At 44.1% G+C, this 11,141-nt stretch overlaps 1 protein-coding gene across 1 annotated transcript; it reads right to left on the reverse strand.

The window, feature by feature from the left end:
- Positions 1 to 374: 374 nt before the first annotated feature.
- On the reverse strand, positions 375 to 10,240 carry RGS16 (regulator of G protein signaling 16). Its single transcript, XM_063117165.1, has 5 exons — positions 10,149 to 10,240; positions 6,865 to 6,957; positions 6,260 to 6,321; positions 5,362 to 5,528; positions 375 to 1,649 (listed from the first exon to the last, which is right to left on the reverse strand). Exons 1-5 carry the CDS (start codon positions 10,190 to 10,192, stop codon positions 1,449 to 1,451), a joined length of 567 nt encoding a protein of 188 aa, XP_062973235.1. The 5' UTR covers positions 10,193 to 10,240; the 3' UTR covers positions 375 to 1,448.
- Between the last annotated feature and the right edge of the window lie 901 nt (positions 10,241 to 11,141).

The raw sequence follows: 11,141 nt of genomic DNA on the forward strand, positions 1-11,141 counted from the left end.
CCTGCTGAAATTTTGGTAGTTTCACAAGGACATGCACAATTGCCATCAATTTCAGCGGGGCTAGCACAGGAGATGCAGGCCCTGATTGGGTGATCCCGCAAGTGAATTTGGCTGCAATAACTCCTTAAATAATCCATACTGGCTACATTTTTAGACTTTCAATGAGACTAGTCTTCATTAAGTGGCTTGCGAACTACAGCCAAGAAATCAGGCTGTCTTTCACCCTTGGTACTTTTCCTTTGTTTGACTGCATTCTGGTCTGGGATTGTAAATAAATAGCCATTCATTTGCGATGAATAAGACTAATCTTCAGGCAGGGAAATGTTTGTTCATTGGAAATTTGGACCTTCTCCCACACACCCCACACACCCTTTCAGGCTGTCAAATGTGCCGCAAATGATTATGTGGGGCAGTAGACATTTTTGTTGATTAATAATTTTTATGGATGCATATTTTCAAGGCTGATCTTAGCCCTGTCTTCCTCTCTCATTTTTTACCTCTCGTGCTAGGGCACTTTTAAATGCTGCAAAATCAGTAACAAGTCCAGTTTCAATTGTAGGCTCCCTGCTGCAATGACTTGTCCATAGCACCTGCTTCTAAAGTGCTGTGTTCATCTAATGCCCTATCTGAATAAATAATAATAATAATAATAAATAAATAATTTAAAAATGGGGCAGATCACCCAAGGTTGCATATAATGTTCAGAGAGGCACAATACACCGAGTCCAGGTGCCTTCTGCAGATGTCATTGGAAGGAATTGGCAGAAGCCGGAGATTTACGAATGCAGTTGACGCAAAGCAGATGCAGCCTTCCTCTCTGGGTCCGTAGGCAGAGAGGCCAGTGCTGTTAAGGTTGCTAAGCCGTGGAACATCCAGCCAGTCAGTGTACAAACATGCAGAGAGCTGTGGGCTTCTGGAGCTGACATGCAGCAGGCGGAAATGGCACGCCCGTGTGCTATGTACAAGTTGCGGTCCATGTTTGTAGGTGCAGAGACTGGCTTCAGAGAGCAGACGGGGGCTTTCGCTGGTGGATGGGCACACTGACACACAACATTCAGCAGCGAGTGGTAAATGGTTTTAGAGGGGGGAATTCAACCTTCCTGGTTATTTGTCACTCAGTTCTCACTTTTCTTCTGCTTTCCTCCTCCTTATCTGGAGAACAGGTTCCTCCTTGCACAATGGTCTCCAGTACTTTTCAGGTGAACTCCTGTTTCCTTCCCTCACAGCCTCCCTTCTGAGGCACAAGGGAGGGTCTTCTTTTTTTTCCAGTAGAGCTTCTGGGTGCATGGAAGCATTTGAGGTCCCAGGCATCCTGGCCAGGATAAAGCCCCAGCCCAAACTCTGCCAGCCAAAAGCTCTTAGCACCTCCCTCTCGGGCTCCTGCTGCTCTTGTTCCGCTCTGCGTCTCTGTTCCCCAACACAGTTCCAAGCGATGACCATGGGCAGGCTCAGGTGTGCGTGGGCTTGCCTGTTCTGTGGGTAGTCGCTTGTTCTGTCAGGTCTTTGTAATAGGCAGATTTCAGAAATCTAGGATAGGAGTCCTTCTCCATCAAGGTGTGGGTTTTGGCTTGGGCTTCTTCGAAGCAAGCGTTAGTGGCGACAGTGAGGTTCCTCCTGGTTGCCTCTCTGGTTTCATGATCAAGGTTCACCTGTAAGGAAGGGAGAGCACATGGTGACTATTCAATTATACAAGTATATTTCCTAAGGGTGGTAAGTGTGAAAATAACAGTGCACATTTTAGTACTGTATTTGAAATCGGTATAGCCTTTTCAGCTTGTATCATCAAAAGGTTCGCCACTTCTGGACTTAGAGGGGAGAATCCCCCATTCCTTTTAGATTGGGTGGTATACTTACGCAGCAGCGAAAGATTGACACAAAATATATCATGAGTGTAGCCAGCGTAATGAGCACTGCAGTTCCATAGACAAGGTCTTCTTTTCTACAAGGGGTTGGGCAACCTGATTGGAAGGAGGACCCCACTGGGAACATTCATCACTGCAGTCATAGCTGTGAAGAAGCAAACTTGAGCACTGAAGCTTGCTTTCTTAACAAAAATGAAAGGTGGGCTGGGGTGAAGGGATGGATCAAAGATCTGAAGTGCTCTGTTCATCCCACTTATGCCTCCTGCATAAGACCCATGAAATTTCATGGGTCTTTCATTTATCATAAGTAATCAGCAAGATCACTCTGATCATCTTGACATTCCATGACATCCCCACTGTAAAGCCATCTGATAAATGCAGGAGTATAACCTGAAGCTGAATTTGCACTGCTGCACATACACCTGATAACGCTTAACAGGCTGCCTAAAACCAGGCAAAAAGTTAACATGGTCCTAGTATTACAGTAAATGCCTTTCAGAAAACCACACAGTTCAATAGAAAGAACAGTGAATAAAAACTCCAAATAACTGGGCTCCTTTTCTACTATCGTATTTCTTCGATTCTAAGACAAACTTTTTTCCCATATAAACATCTCTAAAACGGGGTGCATCTTAGAATCGCGGGTGCGTTTATTATTTCTTAGAATCAAAGTTTTTTTTCTGTTGGTGGTACTGAAATTAGGGTGCATCTTACAATCGATGGCGTCTTTGAATCCAAGAAATACAGTAGTTCTTATGTGCCGTTTTGAAGACATCTCTTTTTTACTTAATTTCTCCGTAGAAGCAAAATGCCTCTAACGATGCTGAAAATGCTAATTCGTTTATGAGCAGTAGTTGTCATTTATCATTTGGAGGGCTCCTTTGGTGTGTTCTTTTTTGTGATCATTCCCGCAAGGCACACACGTACACAAAAACGTGTGCATGTTTGTCTGCATAATACCTGCGGCTGACTCTGCTTCTCCCCAACACATCTGCAAAGTGTGAAACTTCTAGGAGTATCTTAGATGTTTACTGCCCTGTTGGGGAGGTAGGATGGAACTAGACAGACCTAATTCCCCCCTCCCCATAATGCTGTTTTGGTGTGAATTTCCCTGATCCACTTTACATCATTGCCTGCTGCCAATAGGGGCAGGGAAGCTTAGAATGTGTTGATGGCATGGGATGCTGCAACCTTGATGAAGCTAAGCAGGTCTAGGCCTGGTCAGTTTCTGGAAGGGCGACTACCAGGTGAACCCCATGTACATTGTTTCCTGCATTGAGCAGGGGGTTGGACTCGATGGCCTTGTAGGCCCCTTCCAACTCTACGATTCTATAAAGCAGTTACTAGCTGCTACAGATACGAGGTTGCTGTTTTTGGTGGCAGGCCCCATATCCGCCATATTTTTTTTCTGGTTTTAACCTATAAAGCCCTACATGGCTTGGGACCACAATACCTGATGGAACGCCTCTCCCGACATGAACCTACCGTACACTGCGCTCAACATCTAAGGTCCTCCTCCAAGTGCCTACTCTGAGGGAAGCTCGGAGGATGGCTACAAGGGAGAGGGCCTTTTCAGTGGTGGCCCCCCAATTATGGAATGATCTCCCCGATGAGGTTCACCTGGCGCCAACATTGTTATCTTTCAGGCGCCAGGTCAAGACTTTTCTCTTCTCCCAGGCATTTAACGGCAATGAACAACGCTAAGTTTGTTTTTAATGGACCCCAGAACTGTTGTTTTCAATGGCTGCTGCTGTTTTTAGCCTTGTTTTAATGTCTCTGATGGTTTTTAAATTTTGTATACTTTTAATGTTTACTATTTTTAGCTTTTGTGAACCGCCCAGAAAGCTTCGGCTGTGGGGTGGTATATAAATGTAATAAATAAATAAATAAAAAATAATAAATAAAATATTATCTAGTTCTGCCTTTTCTCATGTGTGTTACTCTTTCACAAAACAGAACTGGGGCATGTATAAAAGACACGGAGAGGCTTCTGGAAGGCATTCCATGACTGCAATATGGAATGGGAGAAGTATCCCGATATTGGGATCACCGAAGTGCTACAGGTTCTGGATGTATTTGCATGTAGCTTTTAAATGGAGGCAAAGTAGAGCTGAATGTGTATTGAATAGTATAGTTCGTATTCAGAGTGTTCGTATTTCTTTGCAAAAGGGATTAGTCCTGGATTTATTATGCAACACCCAGGTATATCCACAGCACAAACAAAACTAGATTTAATCGTTATTCTAGGTGTTTTTAAATTAGGCTTTTTTTGGCACCCCATTGCCCTGCTTAAGTGATGGAATTTTACATGGTTCCGGACATCATTGTCTTTCACTTGCAACCCATCCCCCCAAAACAGCTTTCCCACTGCTTCTTCCACCTTTTTTTCTGCGGAAGGGCCATTAGGAGCACAATCCTATCAGGATGGCTGTGAGCCCCCAAACTCGGAGGAGTACAGCCATCCCATGCAGAGCGGTGAAAGCAATTGTTCCTCCCACTCTGCATTTTTGCTAGATGGGCTTTTTCGCCCATCTAGCTGAGGCTCTGCAGAGTGGGAGGGAGGCTGGTGGGAGCCTGGGGATGAGGTGTAAGCTGCCTTCCCAGTCCCCTCACCTCACCTCCCACTGGCAAGCTCCCTTTCCCTCCTGTCTGAGGTTGTCTTTGTGACCTCAGAGAGACAGCCGGCATGGTTGTCTCCATGCTGGCTGTGAGAGGGAGGGGCAGAGAGCTCGGATTCCTGGGCTCCAAGATCAGAGCACTGTCTCCAGCCTCGGATCCAGGAATCTGAACTATCGTATGGTCCATACACACTATGTCTAGGGGCCACAGGGTTGCTCCCTCCAAAGGAAAAGATCAGATAGCTGCACAGGGCCTTCTCACTTGTTGTGCTAGGAGCCCTCTGCATGGAAGCACTCCCTGGAGAAGTTTGGCACACCTGCGAGCAGAATGGCTAGGGATAATGAACAGAGGGTTTGAAGCACCCTCAACAAACTACAGTTCCCAGGATTATTTGAGGGAAGCTCTAACAGTTAAAATGGCATAATACATAAGTAATACAAAGAGGGCCCTTACGAGCTACCCTAACCACATGTGAGGACTGTTCCTGCAGAGGTTGGTCAAAAGTGATATCGTAACTACTAATTCTATATCCACATATGGTGATGGCATGTACCGGTTTAATCTGCACAGGTTTCTTAAACACTTGTGTGGAGCAACTGTAGAACAATATTTATAACAGCCAATGGGTGCAGCCTCCTCGGACGGCCTTCTCCAACCTGGTGCCTACCAGAAGTATTAGACTACATCTCCCAGCCAGCCAGCCATGAGTCCAACATGTCTGGAGGGCACCCAACTGGGGGAGGCTGCTCTAGGATGAGGAGCATTTCCTATTCCAAATACATGTCCCGCATTAAAATAAGCAGCTCCATGGGAACACCTCCCATGCTAACCAAAGAAGGTAGGCAGCCAGCACAGAACTCTCCTTAGGATGACGACTCACCTCTCTGGGGGCCTCATTTTGAACAAAGTCCTCAAAGATCCTGTTGGCTTTGGCTGCCAGCTTTGCTTTTGAGCGAGTTTTCTTATACTCCTCGCAGGCGAGCCAGAACTCCAGATTCTCTTCGCTGAATTCTGTTTTAAGGAAGCTGTGGAATGCTGCCACCCCACCTGTGAACAAGGACAGGGAAAGTCCAATTTAGAAGTGGCAAGGAGAGAAGAGAAGGAACAACGGTTTCTTACAGAGGGGAAAATGACTGTGGGTTTTGGAAATCCTGAATAACGGTGTATTGAAAAAGGCCAGGAACATTAGTAAACAATATATTTTGGGGGAATATTTCAAACATATAACCAAATCAACAGATTTAGAACAGGTTTAGAATAGATAGGTTGATAGCTTTCTTGTACAGAGAGATTGTAGCTGGATTTGCACTGCTTGTTTAAAAGAACACTAATTTAGCCTCCTATTGCAGTAGGAGAATAGCATAGAAGGAAAAGCCCCTCACCCCATGCTGTGGCCCTGATTTGACTTGGGGGCTTAGCGAATGCTAGTTTAAAAAAGGATAAAAGAGTATCCTAAGTGTGGGATTCAAGAACTTGTTTAATGTTTCACCTTACATGATCCAGAATTTAATGTGGCTAGGACACAGTACATGTGAAAGAATGAAGGAACAGTCAAACTTTGCATTTTCTAAATGGTGTCTTTGTAAAACATGTGCTTTGTAAAACATCTGGAAAAATTCTCTGCTCCTTTTGGGATTATGTGGATTGTGGAGAAATTACTGTTTCATAGAGGACTAAAAGGAGGAACAGCCTGTTAAATCATGTGGTCACCAATTTCTGCTGTCTGTAATTATACCTTTTTATTAGTACATTATGCACCATAATATATTTGTACTCACTTTTACTTCTCAACAGATGGTCAAAAGACTCCTTCCATCCAAGCACTTCTTCCAAGGTGTATCTGGAGAAGAAAAGAAATGTGTTGGGACCTTGTTGCTGGACATTTTGAAAATAATTTGGGGGTAACGAGGAGTCCAGGCAGCAGAGCAAGCAAGAAGCCCGGAGTTCATAAACTAAAATAAGAAAACGAACGGCGTGGCTACATTATTTAGAAGGCAGCTGAGACAAGTTCTGAAAATCTTGTTAGGGAGCGGGGTGCAGACAGGCCTTCGTTCTGGCAGACTGCTCACCACAATAGGTGAGAGATGCCACCTATTTTGCCGTCTCACTGGGGATCTCTATTCAGAAAGCACACAAGCCATTCAACTGGGTTAGTGGAGTTTTCTCTGTGAGAATAACTGGACAGTGCAACTCACAACTGAAGAGCAGCCTTATCACACAGCTTGTTTTCTACCACAGATAGAAGCCTTATGAGTCTTTGAAATCCTTAGGAACTGATATGGTTTTAATGCTGCACTGCTCTGTTGCTCCTTCTGGCTCAGGTCCTTTTCCTGTAGCTACATGCTCTAGATCAGATCAGTTTGCTATTCTAGACATGACTTACCTCTGTTTTGTGCCCCGGCTCAGGTTCCCAATTTTATGTCCAAACTCTGGTTTATGAAGCAAGATCCCCAAACGGGTCTTGAACTCCTTGGCTCTGAAAAATATGAGAGGAACAGCAGAATAGTTCTAAGTTATTATGGCTGCTTTATTGATTCCTGCGCTGTTGTTTTGAATTGCATTGTATATTTATTCGTTTAAATATTTGTATTGTATTTTATATTTTTAATTGTGTTTTAAAATGGCATTTTAGTTTCTAAGTCTTATTAGGGCGGATCGGAAATGTATTAAATAAACGGATACTAAAAAACAAACAAAAAACCATACACAAAGTGATCACTAGGGGGCAGAAGAGCATGTTCCTTAAAAGGCAAAGGAATTGTTTGCTTCAGGCCTGAGAATGGCCTGCTGGGATTGGAGAAGGATTAGCATAGCTGTAGATTCATGGCTAGAATGGATATACATAGGGTGACCATGTGAAAAGGAGGACAGGGCTCCTGTGTCTTTAACAGTTGTATTGAAAAGGGAATTTCAGCAGGTGTCATTTGTATATATGGGGAATCTGGGGAAATTTCCTCTTCATCACAACAGTTAAAGCTGCAGGTGCCCTGCCCTCTTTTAATTCTGGTCACTCTAGTATAGCTCCTGCAGCTTTAACTGCTGTGATGAAGAGAGAATTTCATCAGGTTCTCCAGATATACAAACGACACCTGCTGAAATTCTCTTTTCTATGCAACTGTTGAAGGTACAGGAGCCCTGTCCTCCTTTTCATATGGCCACCCGAATTATACATCTTTGTCTGTTCCCGCCCCAACCCATACTTGTGTACAAGTATGCAAGAATTTCAGTTAGACCAAAATTCCTTATTAAGCAGCTAATTCTCATCTATGCAGAAGACAAGGCTGAATTACACATGCAGATAATTTAATCCTTTCCAGTAGATTGGTAGCCAAATAAAAAAGTTTGGTCTTTCAAAGACTGTTCTCGAGACACAATCTATTGCATCTTGCATTTAATCCAGGCGTTTTGGTGGTTGTTTGTTTCAAATTGCAGTCTCATGACTTTACAGACTTTCCTTGAGCTCCCATTTTGTAAAGACAATGGGATCTAGCCGGCAGCGAATTTAGTTTATCTTTAGTATTCATCAGTGCCCTCCAGTGTGCTAAATTGCAGTTTCCTATAAGGGCTTGTCTTTTTTTCATTCCTGAATCATGGATCATCCTTCACCTTCTGTGCAGTAAGACTCTTGGGAAGTCATGTTGTTACATATTACAAATCAAGAATATTGGTAGGAGCGCTCCAATGTTTTCCCCCACAAATCAAACAAAAAATTATTTCTGTAGTTTAGAAGCATTTTAGTGTAAATATTTTCAGTATCATAGAATCCTAGAATAGTAGAGGTGGAAGGGGCCTATAAGGCGAATGAGTCCAAGCCCTTGCTCAATGCAATGCCATTTATTTTGCAAATCTGTGAGATTTCAGTTTTTGATGGACGTCGTTTCTTTGCTTGAATAGTACATTTGTTCTGTGGCATCTGCTCTTTAGATGCAAGGGACCGGAGCACCACAAGGCACCCAGAACTGTTTGCCTGGTAACAGTCTGTTGCAAAGAGCAAAAGCTTTCCACTTGGAACATCTGGTATCCTTTTAGCTGCTTGCTCCTTGCTGATGCCCCCCTGCACGTTTGCTCCATTTACACCCACTGATAGTCCATCTTATCCTTCATACTTCTATTGCTGTTGGATCTGAGAGAATTAAACCAGGTGAAGGTAGTTGGTTTCCTCCAGAGATCTAAAGGAAGAGGGGTGGCCGGTCTTTGCCTGGGGGAACACACATTCTGTGTTGTCATTTTCTGTATGACTTCCTCAAGTTCTTCAAAGCACTCCCAAAGCCTGCGACATTTACTTGACTAGAGTAGGGTAGGTCGGGCAGTGTGTGTGTGTGTGTGTGGGGGGAAATCAACCACTTTTACCATTAGATAAAGACACCCAGACCATCTTAATGTTTCCAGAAACCTGTGTGTTCATGGCTGTAAACACCCCACTTTTTGGAGGCAGTAAACCTGACATCCTCCAGGCAACTGGAGGCATTCCAGTTTAGGGGCCTTCAAGAGGCAGCTGGACAACCACCTGTCAGGGGTGCTTTAGGGTGGATTCCTGCATTGAGCAGGGGGTTGGACTCGATGGCCTTGTAGGCCCCTCCCAACTCTGCTATTCTATGATTCAATGAACTCCCAGCGTATCCCAGCTGGCTGGGCGTGATGGGAGTTGCAGCAGAGAAACAAGCACCTGGTTTATTAATTTAATAGCAAAGCGGTATGTCAGCGGATAGATAGAAACTATCATATCTATTCCCTGAACTGAAATTAAGCTCCACTGGAACTGCATTTGTGAATATCCATCTCTTTCCCTTTCCTCCTTCTGTCTCCCCCACTGTTAAAGTGTAGACTGTAAGCTCCTCAGGCCGGGGACCTAGGCTTTGTTCTTGTTACACTTACGTTGCTCTTTAAAGCAACTTGTAAACTGACAATACTATAGAAATAATAATAGTAATATCCACATCCCCTTTTTGAGACAGCACAGTGTCGAATTTCTCCCATGCCATCTCTCCTGACGTTCCCTGACCCCGTTCCCCCCTCGGTGACCCAACTGGGATGCTTCCCTTGCCACTGTGCACACCCTAACACTGCAGACGCAGCGCGTCTGTTTCTGGATTTCTTGCGACAGCTGCCTGCTGCGGTGCGTCTGCAACCTCACAGAGGAGCCTCACTGCGACAGTGTGGAGACGGTTGCCTGGTGTGTCGCTTTCTATTCTTAGCTCACCCCCCTCCTGGATGGTGTTGCGGCAGGAATGCTAATTGTGCAGAATGCCGCTTGCAGAGGTGTCTCAGAGAACTGCGCTGCAAAAATAGATTATGGGTTCGGTGGTGTCCTTTTCACTGTAAAGCCTTCTTTCCGAGCAAAAGCAAACCATATGTGAAGCAAGGAGCTCAACATCCCTCAACAACAGCAATGGAAATATAAGACATGCTTCTTTTTTAATTTGTTTTAATTACCCTCCCTCTTTTTCTCTCTCTCAGTAAATCTTCCTCAACTAAACAATTATTTGAACAGGTACAATGATGTAACTAGTTAAGCTGTTATTTGAAAAGGTACAATTGGAGTTTGAGCTGAAGTTGTACACAAATCTTAACACCCGTTCTGCGAAGATGGCCAGACAAAGCCGAGCTGTGATTTCTCAGCTAGGTCATCATTTGCTAAGAGCCCCAACTATCCCCCAAGCCTCTTACCTTTCCAAGCAGCTGGCAGGAAGTGCAGCTAAACCCCGACACATGCTGAGAAAACAGATGGATGCTTTGCCTATGTCTGTGTAAACTGGGATGGAGAGCAGTGGGTCGTTCTGGCGGCACCTTTCACTGGCAAGCGCTCTGTGCTGGAGCGTCTGGGAGCAGAGCTTTTATATCTAACGGGAAATGGGAGGGGGCGTGAATCAAGCGCGCAACTCCTGCCTCTAGACAAGAATTGGAACTGTCCTTGAACATCATAGTCATGAGCAGTTCCCAGACAAGAAGACAAGCCGACCAATTCTGTGTTATAAAATATCGGTGTTTCTATTGCTGTAGCTACTCTAGCATTTGCGGATTTCAAGGGGATATTCACAGGGAGGGACTGCAGACAAGAGCCCGAGGGTTTAACAATGAAATAAACACTCTACTATCAAGTGTCTGATGAAAAAAAAAACACTGTGATGAATGTTCTTTGCCGAAGTTCTTTTTTGCTTGTTCTAAAGTGACACTCTAAAAAGAACACTTACCTTGAAGAGGCGAAACTAGATGTGACATTTGTCACGTAGTTTGCCCTTGCAGAGTTGATTTCGGCACCAATTTATTTATTCAATTTATGAGTTGCCCTATAGCCAAAGCTCTCCGGGCGACATGCATCGTACAAGCAAATGCAATAAGACGAATGATAATAAATAAATAAAAATAGAAGACATTAAAAGAATTGTTTAAAAATAGAATTGTTTTAAGAGCAGAATTGTTTTAAACAAAAATAAAGCTTTCATCCCGTTGCAAATGGCACACATGTTTGGCAGGGGCGCGCGTGTGTCAGTTCGGGAGTACAGCAGGGGTAAAGTGTTGAACGCCCCCCAATTCATACAATTCTCCCAATCCAGCCCCTGCACCAGCTTTTTGTTAAAGATAAATCAACTACACAAGGGCAAAGTACACAACAGATTTCATGTCTTTTTTGGCCCAAAGAGTCTTATTAAAACTAGTGGG

The sequence above is a fragment of the Elgaria multicarinata genome, chromosome 1, assembly GCF_023053635.1.
Source record: "Elgaria multicarinata webbii isolate HBS135686 ecotype San Diego chromosome 1, rElgMul1.1.pri, whole genome shotgun sequence".
NCBI lineage: Eukaryota > Metazoa > Chordata > Lepidosauria > Squamata > Anguidae > Elgaria > Elgaria multicarinata.

Coding starts and splice junctions, on each gene's coding strand:
- RGS16 (XM_063117165.1), bottom strand. CDS start 10,192: ATGTGTCGGGGTTTAGCTGCACTTCCTGCCAGCTGCTTGGAAAG. Junction 6,958..10,148: donor CCTGCCAGCTGCTTGGAAAG/GTAAGAGGCTTG, acceptor CATATTTTTCAG/AGCCAAGGAGTTCAAGACCC. Junction 6,322..6,864: donor AGCCGGGGCACAAAACAGAG/GTAAGTCATGTC, acceptor TTTCTTCTCCAG/ATACACCTTGGAAGAAGTGC.